At 45.4% G+C, this 22,582-nt stretch overlaps 1 protein-coding gene across 2 annotated transcripts; it reads left to right on the top strand.

The window, feature by feature from the left end:
* The first annotated feature begins 12,260 nt into the window (after positions 1-12,260).
* Rela (RELA proto-oncogene, NF-kB subunit) lies at positions 12,261-22,200 on the top strand. Of its 2 annotated transcripts, none has more exons than XM_076847586.2 (11): positions 12,261-12,399; positions 12,945-12,971; positions 13,068-13,219; positions 13,357-13,505; positions 14,790-14,881; positions 15,237-15,368; positions 16,138-16,242; positions 16,430-16,642; positions 19,237-19,317; positions 19,407-19,481; positions 20,799-22,200. In XM_076847586.2, the coding sequence occupies exons 1-11, from the start codon at positions 12,393-12,395 to the stop codon at positions 21,428-21,430; spliced, it is 1,665 nt and encodes a 554-aa protein (XP_076703701.2). In that variant the 5' UTR covers positions 12,261-12,392; the 3' UTR covers positions 21,431-22,200. The 2 variants fall into 2 exon arrangements, with proteins under 2 accessions (XP_076703701.2, XP_076703703.2); XM_076847588.2 differs by lacking the exon at positions 12,261-12,399 and adding an exon at positions 12,417-12,623.
* The last annotated feature ends 382 nt before the right edge of the window (positions 22,201-22,582 follow it).

The following is a 22,582-nucleotide window of genomic DNA, read 5'->3' as shown; positions in this document are numbered from 1 at the left end:
AGTAGAATTCCCAAGTGCTGTGTATACTGTAGGCTTAAAAAAAAAAAAAAAAAAAAAAAAAAAGCCAGAAAGTTTGCTTTTTGGTGGCAAGGAGCAAAAGGTCCAATCGCTGATTGAGGTCTACCATATGACTGTACCACCTTTTTGTTGTTGTTTAATTTTTTTTTTTAGTTGTTAGTTGACCTTTATTTACTTATATATGGTGCTGAGAATCGAACCCAGGGTTTCACACATGCTTGGCAAACACTCCACCAACTGAGCCACAACCCCAGCCCCTGAACCACTTGTTTTTCCATTCTCTTTTTGATAGACATTTAGATGCCTTGTAGTTTTTTCGTATTATAAAAAGCCGCAAACATCCTTGTACTTTCTGTGAATGTAATTTTAAAAACTTGTTTGAGGGAAAAATGAATAAGAGTGAAATCACTGAGGGCAAATGTAGATTTAACGTTATAAGGTCCAGATGTTCCCCTAAGTGGTTGTACTATTTGATGCTCTGACCAGCATAAGCTACATATTCTCCATCCTTTTGTGTTGATTTATTCTAATATGTGTGAATTAGCATCTCATTACATTTGAATTTGCATTTCCTTGATGACCTTTGATAAATACCTTTTTCTGTGTATCTTCTGTGAAACTTCGGTTCTAATCTTTTGCCTGTTTTTTTTTTTTTTTTATGGATCTTTTATTTTATTTATTTATATGAAGTGCTGAGGATCGAACCCAGGGCCTCACACATGCTAGGCAAGTGCTTTACCACTGAGCCACAACTCCAGCCCTCCTTTTGCCTGTTTTTATCATTGATTTGTATAAGTTCTTGAGGTATTCTGGATACAAATACTTTTTCAGCTACACGTGTTGCAAGTATTTTTTCTTTTGACTTGTCTAGTCATTTTAGGAATAAATCCTAGAAAGAATACATGGAAAACACAGAGAGTAGGTAACATATTAAGAGGTAATGGAAGGGGATGGGGTTGTGGCTCAGCGGTACAGCACTTACCTAGCACGTGCCAGGTCCTGGGTTCAAACCTCAGCACCATTTAATAATAAATAAATAAAATAAAGGTATTGTATCCAACTTACAACTAAAAAATAAATATTTATTCAAAAAAAGAGGTAATGGAAGGGCTGGGGCTTAGTGGTAGAGTGGTAGAGTGCTTGCCTAGCATATATGAGGCACTGGGCTTGATCCTCAACACAACATAATAAATAAGTAAATAAATAAAATAAAGGCATTGTGTCCATCTACAACTAAAAATATTTAAAAAAAAAATAAAGTAGTGAAGCCAGGTACAGTGGTGCATACCTGTAATCCCAGTGGTTCAGGAGGACTGCAAGTTCAAAACTAGGTTCAGCAACTTAGTGAGAACTTGTCTCAGAATAAAATAAAATATATTTTATTTTTTGAATATTTTATTTTATTTATGAACTCAGGTGGTTAAGCACCCCTGAGTTCAATCCCTGGTACCAAAAAAAAAAAAAAAAAAAAAAAATAGAGAGAGAGAGAGAGAGAGAGAGAGAGAGAGAGAGGTAATAGCACTGGGGGTGTAGCTCAGGGGTGGATTGCTTGCCTAGCATGTGTGAGACCTAGGTTTGATCCCCAGCATTACAAAAAAAAAGTAAGATGACTACTGATATAAATGGAATGATAGCTACATGTGAGTTAATTTTTAAAAAAGGTTCAACACATGTAGCTGAAAAAGTATTTGTATTCAGAATACCTCAAGAACTATTTTCTTGGGGCTGGGGATGTGGCTCAAGTGGTAGCGCGCTCTCCTGGCATGCGTGCGGCCCAGGTTCGATTCTCAGCACCACATACAAACAAAGATGTTGTGTCTGCCAAAAACCAAAAATTAAATATTAAAAAATTCTCTCTAAAAAAAAAAAAGAGAGCCCTACCGATCCCGCTGAGACAACTGCTCGGCCCTTCTGAACTTCGGAGGTAAAAGCCAACCGAGCCTTCATAGGCAGTGGCCACAGGATTGAAACGGGACTTGGGAGAGACAGTCAGGACCCACCCATTGCATTGGTCACCCAGCAGAGAACGAACTGTCACCATTTGCATGGGATACCACCATGGCAGAGAACTGACACCACCAAAACGTGGTGGAGGAGATAACTTCATTGAAACCAGCGGCGACAGGTGTGTAATCCCCTAGCCTTCCCTCTCCACACAGCAGGGAAACCTTGGGGGCCCTTCCCAGCTCTGCCGTGAGCGCGATAGCCAGACCGAGGGAATCAGGAGTGGCGCGGGACTGGGGCGCGGAACTCCTGGCTGCCGCTCCCACCAATGCTGACAACTGAGGTCTCTTGCACCAGCAACCCGGGGCATGGCTGCCGGAGGGCCAGCAAATTCGCTGGGGGTTCTCAGCCCCAAGCTCTACAGACTTGGGGTCTGAGGGAGTGGCAAACAGGGAGAGTGTGCCCAGGCGTTCATGAAAACGGGGCTCCCAGGAGCAGCAGTCACCCGTGAGCGGGGCCTGGCTTGAGGAAAAGTGGGGAAGTGACTAGACACAGGAGAAGGCCCTAGGCACTCAGGATTGGAGACCCGCCCAGTCTGGGAGGAGGAGCTGCTGCACAGGGATTGGTTCCCGCCTATTGAGAGGAGAGGCTTGGCCCAGTGGGCCTAGCTCCACCTACTGGAAGAGAAGTTGATCAAACTCTAAGACTGCATTTATTAATATATATATTTTTTAATTTGGGTTTTTTTTCATTTTCCTTTTTTTGTTGTTGTTTTTTAACTATTTTTAAATTTCTTAAATTTTTTAATTTTATTATTATTATTTTTTAAATTTTAATTTTCATTATCTTATTATTATTATTATTTTTTAATTTCTTTTTCTTTTTTTATTTTCTATTTTTTTTCTTTTGTCTTTTCATTTCTTTTCAATTTTCTTATTCCCCCTTCCTTGAATTCTACCTGCTTACTCTCATTCTCTTTAGTGACTTCTTCCCTTCCCTTCTAATATCTTTCCTCCCAAGCATCAAATAAATTTATAAGAATAAACAGTAACTCAGCAGTCAAACAGAACAAGAAGTAACATGAGCAGCATGAAAAAGCAAGGAAGAAAAGGAGTACAAACAATGCAGGACAGCCTAAATATTCAGGAGGACCTAGAGGCATCAGAAAAATGGTCATATAAAGAACTCAAGGAATACCTTAGACAGATGGAATGGAACCTTAAAGAGGATACGAGACAGCAAATTCAAACAGTGAAAGAACTCATTGAAAATGAATTACATAAACAGATAAAAGAAGAAGTTAAGCATCTTTATCAGGAGATAGAGATTATTAAAAAAATCAAACAATAATTCTAGAAATGAAGGAAACTATAAACCAAATTAAAAACTCAAATGAGAGTATCACTAACAGAGTGGAGCAAGTAGAAGCCAGAACATCAGATAATGAAGACAAAATATATCATCTTGAAAAGAGTCTAGCCAACTCAGAAAGGCTGGTAAAAAATCACGAGAAAAGCATCCAAGAGATATGGGATAACATAAAAAAACCAAACTTACGAGTCATTGGGATAGAGGAAGGTATAGAGATTCAAACCAAGGGAATGAGTAACATGCTGAATGAAATAATTACAGAAAACTTTCCAGAAATAAAAAAGGAAACGGATATACAAATTGTAGATGCATACAGAACACCGAGCACACAAAATCACAGTAGACCAACGCCAAGACACATTGTTATGAAGATATCCAATATACAGAACAAAGAGAAAATATTAAAAGCTACAAGAGAAAGGAGGCAGATTACATTCAGGGGTAAACCAATAAGGTTAACAACAGATTTTTCATCACAGACGCTGAAAGCGAGAAGATCCTGGAACAACGTACTTCAAATACTGAAAGACAATGGATGCCAATCAAGAATTCTGTATCCAGCAAAATTAAGCTTCAGGTACGACAACGAAATAAAAATCTTTCATGATAAACAAAAGCTAAAAGAATTTGCAGCCAGAAAACCAGCATTGCAAAGCGTCTTGAGCAAAACACCACACGAGAAAGAAATGAAAAACAATAACCAAAACCATCAGTGGGAAGTGCCTCGGTAAAGACAGAGGATGGGGGGAAAGCTAATCATGGAGAAACAAACTAAATTAAAAAAAAAAAGATAAATAATCAAATATGGCTGGAAGTACAAAACATATATCAATAGTAACTCTAAATGTTAATGGCTTAAACTCTCCAATAAAGCGACATAGGCTGGTAACATGGATTAAAAAAACAAATCCAACATTATGCTGCCTCCAGGAGACACATCCGATTGGAAAAGACATACACAGACTGAAGGTGAAAGGTTGGGAAAAAATATACCACGCACACGGTCCTCGTAAGCAAGCAGGGGCCATCCTCATATCGAATAAAATCGACTTCAAGACTAAGTTAATCAAAAGGGATAAGGAAGGACATTATATACTGTTAAAAGGAACCATTCACCAACAAGACATAACAATTATCAATATTTATGCACCAAATAATGGTGCTGCAACGTTCATAAAACAAATTCTCCTCAAGTTCAAGAATCAAATAGACCACAACATAATAATTATGGGTGACTTCAACACACCTCTCTCACCATTGGACAGATCCTCCAAACAAAAGTTGAATAAAGAAACTATAGAACTCAATATCACAATCAATAACCTAGACTTAACTGACATATATAGAATATATCAACCATCATCAAGTGGATATACTTTTTTCTCAGCAGCACATGGATCCTTCTCAAAAATAGACCATATATTATGCCATAGGGCAAACCTCAGTAAATATAAAGGGGTGGAGATAATACCATGCATTTTATCTGATCATAATGGAATGAAACTGGAAATCAATGATAGAAGAAGGAAGAAAAAATCCTACATCACATGGAAAATGAACAATATGTTACTGAATGATCAATGGGTTACAAAAGACATAAAGGAGGAAATCAAAAAATTCTTAGAGATAAATGAAAATACAGACACAACATATCGGAATCTATGGGACACAATGAAAGCAGTTTTAAGAGGGAAATTCATCGCCTGGAGGTCATTCCTCAAAAAAAGGAAAAACCAACAAATAAATGAGCTCACACTTCATCTCAAAGCCCTAGAAAAAGAAGAGCAAAACAACAGCAAATGTAGCAAAAGGCAAGAAATAATTAAAATCAGAGTGGAAATCAACGAAATTGAAACAAAAGAAACTATTGAAAAAATTAACAAAACTAAAAGTTGGTTCTTCAAAAAAATAAACAAGATCGACAGACCCTTAGCCATGCTAACGAAGAGAAGAAGAGAGAGAACTCAAATTACTAACATACAGGATGAAAAAGGCAATATCACAACAGATGCTACAGAAATACAAAAGACAATTAGAAATTATTTTGAAAACCTATATTCCAATAAAATAGAAGATAGTGAAGACATCGATAAATTTCTTAAGTCATACGATCTGCCCAGACTGAGTCAGGAGGATACGCACAATTTGAACAGACCAATATCAATGGATGAAATAGAAGAAGCAATCAAAAGACTACCAACCAAGAAAAGCCCAGGACCGATGGGTACACAGCGGAGTTTTACAAAACCTTTAAAGAAGAATTAATACCAATACTTTTCAAGTTATTTCAGGAAATAGAAAAATACCTTAGACAGATGGAATGGAACCTTAAAGAGGATACGAGACAGCAAATTCAAACAGTGAAAGAACTCATTGAAAATAAATTACATAAACAGATAAAAGAAGAAGTTATTACATAAACAGATAAAAGAAGAAGTTATCCAAATTCATTCTATGAGGCCAACATCACCCTGATTCCAAAACCAGACAAAGAAACCTCAAAGAAAGAAAACTACAGACCAATATCTCTGATGAACCTAGATGCAAAAATTCTCAATAAAATTCTGGCGAATCGGATACAAAGGCACATCAAAAAAATTGTGAACCATGATCAAGTAGGATTCATCCCTGGGATGCAAGGATGGTTCAATATTCAGAAATCAATAAATGTTATTCACCACATCAATAGACTTAAAGATAAGAACCATATGATCATCTCGATAGACGCAGAAAAAGCATTCGACAAAGTACAGCATCCATTTATGTTCAAAACATTAGAAAAACTAGGGATAACAGGAACTTACCTCGACATTGTAAAAGCTATCTATGCTAAACCTCAGGCTAGCATCATTTTGAATGGAGAAAAATTGAAGGCATTCCCTCTAAAATCTGGAACAAGACAGGGATGCCCTCTATCACCACTTCTATTCAATATAGTTCTCGAAACACTGGCCAGAGCAATTAGACAGACGAAAGAAATTAAAGGCATAAAAATAGGAAAAGAAGAACTTAAATTATCACTATTTGCGGATGACACGATTCTATACCTAGAAGACCCAAAAGGGTCTACAAAAAAACTACTAGAACTAATAAATGAATTCAGCAAAGTGGCAGGATATAAAATTAACACACATAAATCAAAGGCATTTCTGTACATCAGCAACAAAACTTCTGAAATGAAAATGAGGAAAAACACTCCATTCACAATATCCTCAAAAAAAAATAAAATACTTGGGAATCAATTTAACAAAAAGAGGTGAAAGATTTATACAATGAAAACTACAGAACCCTAAAAAGAGAAGTAGAAGAAGATCTTAGAAGATGGAAAAATATACCCTGTTCATGGACAGGCAGAACTAACATCATCAAAATGGCGATATTACCAAAAGTTCTCTATAGGTTTAATGCAATACCAATCAAAATCCCAACGGCATTTCTTATAGAAATAGATAAAGCAATCATGAAATTCATATGGAAAAATAAAAGACCCAGAATAGCAAAAGCAATTCTAAGCAGGAAGTGTGAATCAGGCGGTATAGCGATACCAGATTTCAAACTATACTACAGAGCAATAGTAACAAAAACAGCATGGTACTGGCACCAAAACAGGCGGGTGGACCAATGGTACAGAATAGAGGACACAGAGACTAATCCACAAAGTTACAACTATCTTATATTTGATAAAGGGGCTAAAAGCATGCAATGGAGGAAGGATAGCATCTTCAACAAATGGTGTTGGGAAAACTGGAAATCCATATGCAACAAAATGAAACTGAATCCCCTCCTCTCACCATGCACAAAAGTTAACTCAAAATGGATCAAGGACCTTGATATCAAATCAGAGACTCTGCGTCTGATAGAAGAAAAAGTTGGCTCCGATCTACATATTGTGGGGTCGGGCTCCAAATTCCTTAATAGGACACCCATAGCACAAGAGTTAATAATAAGAATCAACAAATGGGACTTACTTAAACTGAAAAGTTTTTTCTCAGCAAGAGAAACAATAAGAGAGGTAAATAGGGAGCCTACATCATGGGAACAAATTTTTACTCCCCACACTTCAGATAGCGCCCTAATACCCAGAGTATACAAAGAACTCAAAAAATTAGACAATAAGATAACAAATAACCCAATCAACAAATGGGCCAAGGACCTGAACAGACACTTCTCAGAGGAGGACATACAACCAATCAACAAGTATGTGAAAAAATGCTCACCATCTCTAGCAGTCAGAGAAAAGCAAATCAAAACCACCCTAAGATATCATCTCACTCCAGTAAGATTGGCAGCCATTATGAAGTCAAACAACAACAAGTGCTGGCGAGGATGTGGGGAAAAGGGTACTCTTGTACATTGCTGGTGGGACTGCAAATTGGTGCGGCCAATTTGGAAAGCAGTATGGAGATTCCTGGGAAAGCTAGGAATGGAACCACCATTTGACCCAGCTATTGCCCTTCTCAGACTATTCCCTGAAGACCTTAAAAGAGCGTACTACAGGGATACTGCCACATCGATGTTCATAGCAGCACAATTCACAATAGCTAGATTGTGGAACCAACCCCGATGCCCCTCAATAGATGAATGGATAAAAAAAAAAATGTGGCATTTATACACCATGGAGTATTAAGCAGCACTAAAAAATGACAAAATCATGGAATTTGCAGGGAAATGGATGGCACTAGAGCAGATTATGCTTAGTGAAGCTAGCCAATCCCTAAAAAACAAATACCAAATGTCTTCTTTGATATAATGAGAGCAACTAAGAACAGAGCAGGGAGGAAGAGCAGGAAGGAAGAGCAGGAAGAAAAGATTAACATTAAACAGAGACATGAGGTGGGAGGGAAAGGGAGAGAAAAGGGAAATTGCATGGAAATGGAGGGAGACCCTCATTGTTATACAAAATTACATATAAGAGGTTGTGAGGGGAATGGGAAAATAAACAAGGAGAGAAATGAATTATAGTAGATGGGGTAGAGAGAGAAGATGGGAGGGGAGGGGAGGGGGGATAGTAGAGGATAGGAAAGGTAGCAGAATACAACAGTTACTAATAGGGCATTATGTAAAAATGTGGATGTGTAACCGATGTGATTCTGCAATCTGTATTTGGGGTAAAAATGGGAGTTCATAACCCACTTGAATCTAATGTATGAAATATGATATGTCAAGAGTATTGAACAACCAATAAAAAAAGAACTATTTTCTTTAATACTTGTGTTTTCAAATGTTTGTAACAAAAAGGTTAAAACAAAACAAAATGAAATCTTTCTCCAGAACAAATAATAGTCTCGGGTGACTAGGGACTTTTACCAAACTTTTAAGGAAATCAGTCTAGGCCTACATGAATGCTTTCAGAGAATAGAAAAGGGAGAATATTCCCTCAAGTCATTCTCTAGGGCTGGTATGACTTTAATATTAAAATTAGATAAGGCCTGTGTGTGTGTGTGTGTGTGTGTGTGTGTGTGTTTTACTGGGGATAGAGCCTAGGGGTGCTCTCCCAATGAGCTACATCCCCAACCCTTTTTTTGGCATCATTTTGTTTGATTTCTTAAATATTACTTAAGGATGCATTTAAACTATACTATTTAAAGCCAGGAGCACTGATACAAGCCTATAATCCCAGATATCTGGGGAGCTGAGGCAGGAGGATCCCAAGATCAAGATCAGCCTGGGCAACCTAGACAGACATGGTCTCAAAGATAAACAAACAAATAAACTGCCCCAGACCTTTTTTAAATTTTATTTTGAGACAGAATCTCACTAGGTTGCCTGAGCTGACCTTGAACTTGGGATCCTCCTGAATAACTAGTATTACAGGTGTACACTACTACACTTGGCTAAGGCCAGTATTTTTATTTAATTATTTTTTTAGTTGTAGATGAACACAATACCTTTATTTTATTTGTTTTTATTTTTTTATGCAGTGCCAGAAATTGAACCCATTGCCTCACGCATGCTAGATAAGCGCTCTACCACTGAGCCACAACCCCCACTCCAGGCTAGTACTTTTTTTAAAGGAAAAAAACTTCAGCTATTTCATTTGTCAATATAGTTGCAAACATAAAAATCCCCTTCTAAAATATCAATTAATTGAATTCAACAATGTGATAACACCATGACCAAGTCAGGTTTGTACCAAGAATACAGGGTGGTTTACTATTAGGAAATCTGTATCATTCTCTACATTAACAGATAAAGGAAAAAACTCACAAGATCTCTGTAGATAAAGGAGAAGGATTGAATAAAATCAACACTCATTTTATCAAAAACACTCTTAGTGAACTGGCATTAGAAAGGAACTTAGCCTGATAACGAATATGTACCAAAAACTCACAATAAACATCATACTAACATGGGCGTTTCTCGTGTAAGTGCGTAAAGATTATTAATGTATCCTTTAAATCAGACACATAGAATTTGAAAATCAGGAGTACTGTATAAATCCTTTTCAGAAGTAAAATTAAAAGTAGTAGAGTGTAAAAATGGCTCCCAGCCTGGGGTGGTGGCACACCCCTGTGATCCTGGCTACTCAGAAGACTGAGGTGGAGGATCATAAGTCCAAGAACACGGTGGACAACTTAACCAGATAACCTCAAAATAAAAACTTAAAAGGCTAGGGATGTAGCTCAGTGGTGGAGTACTCGCCTAGCACGTGGGAGACCCTGGGTTTAATCCCTAGTATAGTTTTTAAAAAAAGAAAGAGAATATAAAAGCCATAGCCCTTCTACACTGGCATTGTGGGAGAAACTTTGATAGTTGTGTGACACATAAAACCACTTCATCTCTTACCAGGGCCAAGTAGCCATTCTTCTGTTCAAGTCTGGTCAGACATATGGACTGTGCTCTCTATCAGTTATCAGCCATCCCAAACCCAGAGACTGAGATCTTATGCCTTGACGAGGGAACACCTGTCTTTAAACCTTTGTGTTTTGTACAGCACATTCTTTATAGTTGTGGTTATTAAAAAAAAAAAAACCTTGCAAAACAGTTTATATTTGTGCTTATTTTCTATTTCATACTTCTCTGCCCCATATTTTCACTCCTCAAAACTCATTCCTTTAAAAAATAAATTTGTGCTAGGTGCTATGGCACACACCTATAATGCCAGTAACTCTGGTGGCCGGGTCAGGAGGAATCCTAGTTTGAGGCCAGAGTGGACAACTTAGTGAGAACCTGTGTCAAAATAAAATATAAAAGGGTTGGGGAGGTGGCTCAGTAACAAAGCATCTCTGGGTTCAATCCCCAGTACAATACCTGTGTGTGTGTGTGTGTGTGTGTGTGTATTTGCGTGTGTGTAGTGTCTGTGTGTTGTGTATGTATAGAGCCTGAACATGGGGAGAGCCTGAATCTGGGGATAAGGAGGGAATGGACAAATGGCATAAATGTGAATCACAGTGGTGTACTACCTACCCACTTGAATTTCTCAATGAGTACACTGGTATTCATGGTATTAATTTTGGTGGGTACTGGGGATTAAACCCTGGGGCTCTTTACAACTGAGCTTCACACACAGCCTTTTTTTTTTCTTTTTTTTTTTTTTTTGAGATAGGGTCTCAGTAAATTACTCAGGGATTTGCCAAGTTGCTGAGGCTGGCCTTGAACTTGCAATCCTCCACGGTGCACCACTGTGTCTGGCTCATGGTATTAACTGAAAAGTTATAAATATATATGAATTTTTAAAAGAGGATCATGCAAGAATCAGTGGTGACTGTGTGTGTTGTTAACCAGAGATTATCCATTCTGTGGACCTTTGAAGTCGCCTCTTCAAAATACTGAACTGACTTTTCTAATCAGGGCCAGCCACGTGGGAAACTGAAATGAGTGGGAGGGGTGGAAACTCTATTTTCACTTTTCTCTTCCTGTTTTTTCAGCGCCTGGGAAAGCAAGTCAGAATTTCCAATCTTTTCCAATTCCCACATGGTTTCCTAATTTAGAACAAATTCAGAGAAAATAAGCTTTTCTCCGTGTGGAGAAGCCTCCACTGCCTGCTGCGGAGCATCATCACTTTGGGATGAGGAGGCGGCCTGGGATGGGGATGCTCCAGCCCAAATCTCCATCCTCAACCCGAACATACGCCCTGGGCCTTGGCCTTGACGGCAATACCCGCACCCTGGAGTTACAAGACCGTTAACTACTGGAAAAGATTCTGACGTTGGAGCCTGGGCCCTGGGAAGGTGCATAGGGGACATGACCCTGCGGGTTCAGGAGGCCCCATGGACCCTGGGATCTTCTGAGACACAGGCACTAGGCTCTGAGATTTACTTTTGGGGGCCCATTCATTCCCTTCCCCCCCGAGGGCTCGCAGTTTGGCGGCATCCTAAATGGGCGCTTTAGAGAGGTAGGTGACAAGCCCTCGGTCTGCTTGTCTGTGTCCCAGAACCTTGATCGCCCGGTGCAGGCGAAGCCCCACCATCCATGCACCGTCCTCAGCGGCATCTGGATTGAAGCAAATAGGGAATCAAAAGTGCTTCGAAGGCAACGACAACCAGATCGCACCTGGACGGTTAGGAAAGCCATGGAGAGTCGAGCCTTCCGATCTTTCAGCCAGGGCCTTTCCCCGCGCAGGGCGGGCGGCCGCAGCAAGCAGCCCTGGCTCTGCTCCAGATGGGCCCGGGATGACATCACCAAACTCCTCGGATCAGCGGGGGGTGGGGGGGAGCCGAAATCCCCTAAAAACAGAGTGAGTAATCGGAGGGCCCGCCCTCCAGGCGGGGCCGAGACCTAACAACGATCTGAGCCTCCCCCAGTGCCAGCCCGGGAAGCGGCCTCCAGGCAGGCAGCGTCAAGGAGAGTAGCTTCTTCGTCCCCTACGCTGCAAACACTTGTTTCCCGTCCCCGGCGACGGCGGCGCGCGGGGCCTCTTCGTCCTCCGCGCAGGGTGCACTTGCTCTCGGCCCCCGCGCGCGGCAGCGGCGCAACGCGCAGGCGCGGACGGATTCCGGGCAGTGACGTGACTGCGGGCGCGCGCGGCGCATTTCCGCCTCTGGCGAATGGCTCCGCTGTAGCGCGCGCCGCGGGCTCAGCTGCGACCCCGGCCCCGCCCCCGCCCCCGGACCCTGGCCATGGACGGTGAGGGCGCCCTCTGACCCCTCCGGGTGGCCGCGCCCGGTTCGCCAGAGCCGGAGCCGGAGCCCTGCGCCGCCTTCCGCCCCTCCTGCGCCACCCGGAGCTGCGCAGGGAGCGGCCGGCCGGATGGTGGCGCGGGGCGGGGCGGGCGAAGAGGGGTCTGACTCAGTTTCCCCTCTGTGGGGGTGACGGCTTGACTCAGTCTCCTCCCAGGGCGGGGGTGCGGGGTGAGTCTTGACGCAGTCCCCCCCAGGGTCGTTGGGGCAGGTCTGACTTCGTTTATTAAGACGGTGCCTTAGTTTTCTTCGTGGGAGGGCGGTGGGAAGTGCCCCGACTCGACTCAGTTACCCTTTGGGAAGCAAGGATTGCATACCGTTTTCCCTCAGGAAGCAGGTGGTGCTGGTTCCTTTACCCGCGCTTAAATGTAAATGCAGGTGGTAGGAGCCAGTCCTGACTCAGTTTCTCTGGGAGGGAACTGGCTCCAGCAGGCCCTAGCCAGTGAGGGTGGGCAGTGGGCTTGTGCTGATCCTTTTCTCCTCCCCTTTCAGACCTGTTCCCCCTCATCTTCCCCTCAGGTAAGTGGGCCATCCTTCTGCAGGGCTTGGGGAGGGTCTGCCCAGCATTAGGGGGCATAGGGGCAGCACCAGATCGGCTGGTTGTGTCTCCTGCAGAGCCAGCCCAGGCTTCTGGCCCTTATGTGGAGATCATCGAGCAGCCCAAGCAGCGGGGCATGCGCTTCCGCTATAAGTGTGAGGGCCGGTCAGCGGGCAGTATCCCAGGAGAGAGAAGCACGGAGACCACTAAGACCCACCCCACCATTAAGGTCAGCACTAGCCCAGGGCTGGGTGGGGGTGCAGGTATGGTGGAAAGGACTGTGAAGCCCCCAGCAGACTTGCCACTGCGTCTGGGAGCCAGGTTTGGAATTAATGGCCACCAAAGTATGTTTTGTACTTTGGACAGATCAATGGCTATACAGGACCAGGGACAGTTCGCATCTCCCTGGTCACCAAGGACCCCCCTCACCGCCCTCATCCCCATGAGCTTGTGGGAAAGGACTGCCGGGATGGCTTCTATGAGGCTGAGCTCTGCCCAGACCGATGCATCCACAGGTGAGTTTCCCAGAGGCCAGGCAGTAGCTTATAAAATGTGGGGGACAAGTAGCAATTACATTGTTATTCCTTTCTGGACAGAATTTCTCTGTTCCAAGCTTGTAGAGCTTGGAACAGAGAAATTCTCTATTATCTGTTGGGCTGAGCAGGGTCAGCCTGCCTGCCTGTAATCTCAGTGGCTCGGGAGGCTGAGGCAAGAGGATTTCAAGTTCAAAGCCAGCTGTAGTGAGACCCTGAAACCCTGAGACCCTGTCTCTAAATAAAATACAAAAAAAAAAAAAAAAGAGAGAGAGAGAGAGCGAGACTGGCGATGTGGCTTGGTGGTTAAGTGCCCCTGGGTTCAATCCCCAGTACCAAAACACACACACACACACACACACACACACACACACTGATGTGTCCACTCTATCAAGTGGGAGCTTCGTACGAAAGGGACAATTCCCTGATCATCCTGAAGCCCTGATACTTGTGGCTGGAGGGGCAAGTCCCTTGGTGTCATATCTCTCTTATGAGAAAGAAAACCGTGACTTCCAGACTTCACTGGAGCTTACATACCAATTGACAGAGTCAGGCCACAACTAATTATACAAATAAATAAACAGACAAGATACTGCAGAAGGCTGGTGCAGTGATGCATGCCTATAATTCCAGTGACCCAGGAGGTTGAGACAGGAGGATTGCAAGTTTGAGGCCTTAACAACTTAGCAAGGCCCTAAGCAACAAAGCGAGGACTGAAAAAATAAAAAGGCTGGAGATGTAGCTCAGTGGTAAAGTGCCCCTAGGGTCAATTCCAAGTACCAAAAAATAAACAAAAACAAGATACTGTTAGTAATAATTTCAGTGATAAAAATGAAGTAGGATAATAGGTTGGGAGGGTAACCAATGGTGGGGGAGGCAGGGGAGCTGGTTTCATTACTTTGGACTGAGAGGTCAGGGAAAGGCTCTCTCTGCTAAGACTTAAATGGTGAGAAAGCATGAAGAGAAGAAAGCAGAGAAGCATGAAAAAACATTCCAAGCAGAAAAAACAAGTGCAGTAGCCTTGGAGGAGGAGGAGTGAGTTTAGTGTGTGTGGAGGATGGAAAGGAAGCTCCTGGGCTGAGAGCTCCTACCCACAGGGGCTCCTTGGCTGAGGTAGGTGTAGCTTTCACTGCAGCATAACGGGAAGCCATTGCAGGGGGTGAAGCACAGCAGTGATCTGGGGGCTTGGGTTTTGGAGGGAAGAAGGGGTAAACTGGACAAGGGAGCAAGGTGGACCCAGGACTGATGCCTGGGGGGTCACCTTAGCTTCCAGAACCTGGGGATTCAGTGTGTGAAGAAGCGGGACCTGGAGCAGGCGATCAGCCAGCGCATCCAGACCAACAACAACCCCTTCCAAGGTGAGGGGGGAGGGGTGAAGACCTGAGCCTGCCAGTGGCACCATACCCTCTCACCCCCGCCAGGCCCCTGCCCTGTGTCTCCCTCATTGGCCAAAACTCATAGTGTGGATGGACTCTTGCTGCCCACTCATTACACGCTCCCATTTTACCACCTGGAAACTGAGGCCCAGAAAGGGGACATGGCATCTAGTCATTGTGAAATCAGTGATGGGTCTGGGACCTTGGCTTATTTCTTCCCTGGGACTTCTATATCACATTCCTTCAAAGGGCACCCTCAGTACAGAGCTGCCTGCCCTCCCTCATCCCTTGTCATGCGCCCCCCCCCAACTTTCCTGACCAGCTGTTTTTCTGGCAGTTCCCATAGAAGAGCAGCGTGGGGACTATGACCTGAATGCTGTGCGGCTCTGCTTCCAGGTGACAGTGCGAGACCCATCAGGGAGGCCTCTCTGCCTACCGCCTGTCCTCTCTCATCCGATCTTTGACAACCGTGAGTGGCTAGGACGCCACAGAAAGGGAAGAGGGATGGACCAGGCTGTGGCGGGTGTGGCCTCCAAGAGGGTCTCTGGCTTCATTCAGGCCTCTAGTGTACTCGTCATTTCCTCAGTGCCCAACTGAGCTGCCCTTAAGGTGTAGCTTCCAGACTGGTCGCAAGTCTGATGGGAAATGGGCACTTTCCATATCATGTGAGGGGAGAGTTAATGTGCCCAGAACTAATGATTCTGGAATATCAACTCACAGGAACAAGATAATGCTAGACAGTGAGAATTCAATGAGGGCAGCTCACCAGAAGCTAACAGATGACATGGGGTGATGTTGATCAGTTGCAATCTTTAACCAGCAGGATGAATGAAAACGAAAGGACTCTGGAGCCCCAAGAATGGGGAACCAGAGTAAACTGGGAGTCAGGAGGGAAGGGCTCATTGCCAGGTAGAGAAAGAGAAGGTATGACCAAATTGGTTCCCATTGGGCCACAGCTCTGTTGGGGCAGAGAGGTTAAGGTGTCATGTGTTGTTGGATTCTCCTTGTCCAACAACAAGGAGCTGTGTTGAGCACACAGCTGGTAAAGAGCTGCTGGATTGGTTGGTGTGAGGAGCCAATAGGAATGGTCTAAGTTTGGCTACACAAGTGTGATTGGCAAACTGTGGGTTACCTTGACACTGGGCAGGCAGGGAAGGACAGGGATGTTGCATCTCCTGCAGGCCACCCTGGGGACCTCTGGTGGTTCAGGGCTTCCTTCCTTATTGTCACGCTCTCAGGTGCCCCCAACACTGCTGAGCTCAAAATCTGCCGAGTGAACCGAAACTCCGGGAGCTGCCTTGGTGGGGATGAGATCTTCTTGTTGTGTGACAAGGTGCAGAAAGGTACTCTCCAGGGGCAGGGCTGGACTGTTTGGAGTGAGAGGTGAGGGCAAGGCTGAGAAGATGTGGTGCCAGGTACCTGACTTTATACACTCAGGCCTGGGATGAGCCAGGAGACAAGCATCAGAAGTTAGGACCTGCAGACTTGAGCGGGTTAGACACTGATGACACCCCCACCTATCTCCCACAGAGGACATTGAGGTGTATTTCACGGGACCAGGCTGGGAGGCTCGAGGCTCCTTTTCTCAAGCTGACGTGCACAGGCAAGTGGCCATTGTGTTCCGGACCCCTCCCTATGCGGACCCCAGCCTGCAGGCTCCTGTGCGTGTCTCCATGCAGCTGCGACGGCCTTCTGACCGGGAGCTCAGTGAGCCCATGGAGTTCCAGTACCTGCCAGACACAGGTACGCAGCCAGGAAGGGTGGCAGCAGGGCTGCTGGGCTCTAAAAAGAAAAGCCAGGGCTGGATGTCTGGGGTGGAACTTGGGTTTATGCAGTATAGTCACTGTTGCGTAACATTTCAGTCAAGGGCAAACTGATATATGATGGGTGTCCCATAAGCCTATATTGTCTAGTGATGTAGTATCATCTTAGTTTTTGTAAGCATACACAATGACATTTACCTAATGATGAAATCACCTAATGATGAAATCTGAAATCGCCTAACGATGCATTTCTCAGAATATGTCCCATTGTTGAGAGAAATACAACTAATCAGAATCCTTCTCTTGCCTCATTTAAAAATGGTAGCCAAGACTTTTGAGCATATACTAGTCTGCCCTTATTCCAAACATTTCAGCATTATCTGATTTTAATTTCTTGCCAGTCTTTTGAGGGCAGGGACATATCTGGTGAGTGGCAGAGTCAGCGTCTGACCCTAGGCCACCTGGCTCCACGTCCTGTTGTAGACGTGTGTTCCTTGTCACTGCCATACAGCCCAGCCACATTTTGGTCAAGGCTTTGAGCGCCCACTTGTAGCAGGACCCATGCCTGGTGTTGTGAATGCAAAGATGAACAAGCGGGTTCTCTGTCCTTCATAAGCTCAGTCACATGAGGAAGATGGACACACAGAACACATCGTTACATCACAGAATGACGTGTGAAACTGAGATGTGTGCAGAGTGTCCTGGAGTGCAGGCACAGGGAGCTGGAGACAGGTGTCTGGAGGTGGCACCTCTCTGGATCTTTCTCCATTTACCTTGGAGAAAGATCCAGAAGCACATTCTTTAGGCCTGTGGGCCATCATTGGAAGGCAGTAGTGTAGGCAAGGACATGGCCAAATCAGGGGCATTTTTGTGGTGGGAGCTGACCATGCCGTGGGCAAACCTAGACGCAATTGCTTGTCAGGCCGAGTGCAGGGTTTCATCCTGGAAGCAGTGGGGAGCCACCAAGATCTTCTCAGGAGAGACATGGCCTGAGCAGAACTGGAGGTTCGTTCTACTGCAGTCAGAGGATCAGAGAAGGAGGGACTCACGGTGCGGAGGCCATTTGGGAGGATGTTGCTATAGAGTAAGAAGAGGAGATGTGGCATGGACCTTGCAAAAAGGAAGGCGGAGCAAGATGATCACACCTCCCATTGCTGTCCTGCTTGGCTGTCTTTCAGTCTCACTGCCATTTAGTGCGGGACACACACCAGGCTCAGTTCACCTCAGGACCTGTGTCCTGGATATTGCCTTGGAATGCTTGGCCCCCAAGTATCTGTTGTGACTAGCTCACACCAGTCCTTCCCTGATGACCTCTAATCTGACTCTCACCTCCATTATGATGCTGTTCTGTCAACTTATTCTTGGACATGAACTTCCTCAAAGTTCCTGGCACATTTGAGATCTTGTGTATGGTTGTGTCCGTGTCCCTCTATCACCAAGATACCATGTTTTTTTTTTTTTTAATATTTATTTTTTTAGTTTTAGTTGGACACAATACCTTTGTTCCATTCATTTATTTTTATGTGGTGCTTAGGATCGAACCCAGGGCCCCACGCATGCTAGGCGAACACTCTACCGCTGAGCCATAATCCCAGCCCAAGATACCATGTCTTTAGGAGCAGGACCCTTGCATGTTACTCACAGCCATATGTCCAGAGGTTTGGAGGGAGGCCGGCACACACTTAGTGCTTGGTAGATATGTGTCGAGTTAGTAAGTGGGAGGGGGGAGAAAGATGATGGTAGGGATAACTCCAAGGTTTCTAGCTTTGGTGACCTGGCAGAAGGATGGCCAGGGACCCAGGAGGAAAGGTCATGAAGTTGGCTCTGGGTTGAGGACACTTGAGGTGGAAGATAGTTCTGAAAGCTCCAGGTTAATGTGCCAAACCACTAGAGATGAGGAGTCTGGAAGTCTTAAATAGGCCTGTTTGGCCTTAGTGCAGAGTGCACCTCTCTGGGCCTGCCTGGAGGCTGGGAGGTGAGCAGTGCAGGTGAGGGATGACCTGGAGGCTTGGCCCCCTGAGGGCTGCTCTCCCCAGAGCAGGGCCCCTTCACGTGGCATCATCCAGGGCCTCTAAAGGACAGATTCAGCCAACAGAGTCTTCTCAAAAGCTGGGAGAGGGCTGAGGTGGTGGCTGAGAAGTGGAGCCCTTGCCTAGTGTGTGTGAGGCACTGGGTTCGATCCTAAGCACCACATGAAAATAAGATGGGGGGCTGGGGATGTGGCTCAAGTGGTAGCGCGCTCGCCTGGCATGCGTGTGGCCCAGGTTCGATCCTCAGCACCACATACAAAGATGTTGTGTCCGCCAAAAACTAAAAAATAAATATTAAAATTTCTCTTTAAAAAAAAAAGAAAATAAGATGGGGATATTGTGTCCACCTGTAACTAAAAAATAAATATTAAAAAAAAAAACAAACGGGAGAGTCAGAACTGCTGTGTGTGGGTGTCCCACATCCCTCTTCACTGGTTGGGAGACCAGTCTCAGGAAAGCCTGACCCTTCCCCTTCTTCCTGAGGGACTTTTGGGGCCACTGGAGGCCAGCTGAGAACAAGGCCCACTCCCCATTGCTTTTCCAGATGATCGTCATCGTATTGAGGAGAAACGCAAAAGGACATATGAGACATTCAAGAGCATCATGAAGAAGAGTCCTTTCAGTGGTGAGATGGGGAATGGGCAGGGAGGGAGGCCCTAGGAATTGGGGAGGGGATATCCCAGGGACTGAACTGACTCAGCCCTTGCCCTTCAGGACCCACTGATCCCCGGCCTCCACCCCGGCGTATTGCCGTGCCTTCCCGCAGCTCAACTTCCATCTCTAAGTCAGGTAAGGACTTGCTCTAGTGTCCTTGGAACAATGGGTTCAACTGTGCTCAGGCTACATTTGGGACACCTGGAAGGGAGATGAACATAGGCACCAGCAGGTGTCTGGTGCCTGCTCTCTGTGAGGCCTGTGCTTCTCAGGGATGTGGCTTGGTGACCTCTGTCAGGGTCATCTAGGGAGCAGTGGAGGCATGGATTCCTACCCCACTCATTACAGACTGCTGAACTAAAGGCTGTGGAAGTGTGGCTCAGGAAGCAGCAGCTTCCTGGGGATGCTAATATACAGGGAAGTCTGAGAACCACTGCATCAGTTAAGCCCTGTGTTAGATACCTTGGGAAACAGATATGAAAATGGATGATCTCAAGCCAGGTATGGTGGTACACACCTGTAATCGCAGCAACTCAGGAGGCTGAGGCAGGAGGAATGCAAGTCCAAGGACAGTCACAGCAACTTAGTGAGGCCTTATCTCAAAATAAAAAAGGGCTGGGCATGTGGCTTAAGTGATTAAGCACCCCTCTGTTCAATCCCTAGTATCAAAACAATAATCAAAATGGATGATCTCTGCCCTAACTCTCAATTGAATTAGGGAAGGAAAAACAAAAACCAAAAAGCACCTCTAAAGTAGTAAGAGGTGTGTGGCACCTCACCAAGAGGTGTTGGTATGTGGCTTAAAAAAAGTGATAAGTAGCCAGACAGTGATGGAGGCCTGTAATCCCCTCAGGAGGCTGAGGCAGGAGGATCTCAAGTTCAAAGCTAGCCTCAGCAATTTATTGAGTCTCTAAGCAACTTCTTGAGACCTTGTCTCTAAATGAAAATACATAAAAGGGTTGGGGATATGGCTCAGTTGTAAGTGCCCTGAGTTTAATCCCTGGTACCAAAAAGCAAAACGACAACAAAAAAGTGATAAGTGCCCACTTCAGGCCACTGCTCACTGGGTCCTCCAAAGGCTCATCTCCCCTCAACTGGTTTTTCAGCTGTACAGTGAGGTCAGAGGTGAGAGCCCTTTGTGGGCTCTAAGATTCGGGGGGCTGGGGTGTCCAAGGAGGCAGTGTGGCTAGAACTGGACCCTATTGACCAAGTCACATTGGTTACAGAGCTAGGAGTTGGGTGTAGTGCGACACGCCTGTAATCCCAGCTACTCAGGAGGATCACAAGTTTAAGGCCAGTCTGGTCAACTTAGTGAGACCCTGTCTGTCTCAAAATATAAAACAAAAAGGGAAGGGCTGGTCCTAAGCACTATCAAGAGTGGCTCAGGAACAGAGAATAGGGTGGGTCTTTCTAGGGCTTTCTGTGACCTCAACCTTTCTGTCTCTCCTGCAGCCCCCCAGCCCTACACCTTTACACCATCCCTCAGCACCATCAACTTTGATGAGTTTCCCCCCATGATGTTACCTTCTGGGCAGATCTCAAGCCAGGCCTCTGCCTTGGCACCAGCCTCTGCCCCAGTCTTGGCCCAGGCCTTGGTCCCAGCCCCATCCATGCCACCACCTCTGGCCCAGACCCAGGCCCAGGCCCCAGCCCCTGGCCCAGTCCTAGCCCCAGGCCCTCCCCAGGCTGTGGCCCCACCTGCCTCAAAGACCACCCAGGCCGGGGAAAGCACACTGTCAGAAGCCCTGCTGCACTTGCAGTTCGATGCTGATGAAGATCTGGGGGCCCTGCTTGGCAACAGCACAGACCCAGCCGTATTCACAGACCTGTCGTCAGTAGACAACTCGGAGTTTCAGCAGCTGCTGAACCAGGGTGTATCCATGCCCCACTCCACAGCTGAGCCTATGCTAATGGAGTACCCTGAGGCCATCACTCGCCTGGTGACAGGTTCTCAGAGGCCCCCTGACCCAGCTCCCACCTCCCTGGGAAACTCCGGGCTCCCCAATGGCCTCACAGGGGATGAAGACTTCTCCTCCATTGTGGACATGGACTTCTCAGCCCTTCTGAGTCAGATCAGCTCCTAAGGAGGTGACATCAGCCCTGCCCAGAGCACCAGGTTGCAGGGGATTGAAGCCCTCCCAAAGCACTTATGGATTCTGGGGGGTGTGCTCCAGCTGCCCCCAATACCTTTGGGTAATGCCTTTTTGGGGGCACATTTTATTCTTTCATTGGCAGTTTCTATCTATCTCTTTTTGGAGGTGCTTAAGCAGAAGCATTAACTTCTCTGGAAATGGGGGAACTGGGAATAACTCTTCCCCATCCTAATGGTCATCTCCCTTTGTAGGGAACTCTGGGAGGACCCCATCCCCATGCTCCAACTTCTAGTACTCTCCTAGAGAGAGGAGCAGGCTGGAGCTATGGCCCTTGAGGCCACAAAGCCTTATTTTCAGTGTCTTCCTCACATAAAGGATTCATTTACACTTTGATCCAAAATAATATTCCATCACCAAACCCTCGGTGGCGCTGCCTAACACCAGCACTTGAGGGACTGGCATTCCTGCCCTGCAGAGGTCTCTGCCAGCTCTTTCCTTGCTCAGCAGTGGCTGAAGGGAACCAATGGCATAGTACTCGCCCTCTCCTGGATCCTGAGGGAGTTTGGTCTGAGACTTCCCTGCTCCCCCCTTTCTTAAGTGCCTTAGTAGTGGGGCAGATTGTTTGGAGAATGGAGAAGAAAAGTTTGAAGAAGTGGCTGGAACCTCTCCGGTTAAGAGGCAGTTTCTACTGAAGAATTAAAGCAATTGGACTCTTGCTGTTTCTATTCTGAACTAATAAATTTTTTGTCAAGCTGGCCAAACATTTGCCTTCTTTCAGCAAACGGAACACACGTTGCTGGTCATGTCAGGCTGGACATTGGTAACAGAGTTGAGTGAATATGCATACTGTCATTTGGGAGTGTGTGGTCTTAGGATGTCAATGGAAACAGGTGGTGAAGACAGGGGTCCCAATTCAGAGACCAGTTGGGCCCCTTGGCTGGTGGGATGGAACTGTTTCAGGGGCATCATTAACTCCATCCAGGTCTTAGATCAGTAGAGGTTAAACCTGTAGCTAGTGTTGAGAGGCCACTAGGGCCAGAGACCATGTTAGAGGCTGGCAGTAAAGGATCAAGAGGGCCTGCATTAGTTTCACATTTCAGTGACAAGGGAGTGACTGCGGGGAAAGGGTGATGTAAAGGTCTA

This window comes from Callospermophilus lateralis, chromosome 2 (genome assembly GCF_048772815.1).
Source record: "Callospermophilus lateralis isolate mCalLat2 chromosome 2, mCalLat2.hap1, whole genome shotgun sequence".
Lineage (NCBI taxonomy): Eukaryota > Metazoa > Chordata > Mammalia > Rodentia > Sciuridae > Callospermophilus > Callospermophilus lateralis.
The sequence above is the reverse complement of the archived record's forward strand: the minus strand, read 5'-3'. Positions and strand labels throughout refer to the sequence as shown.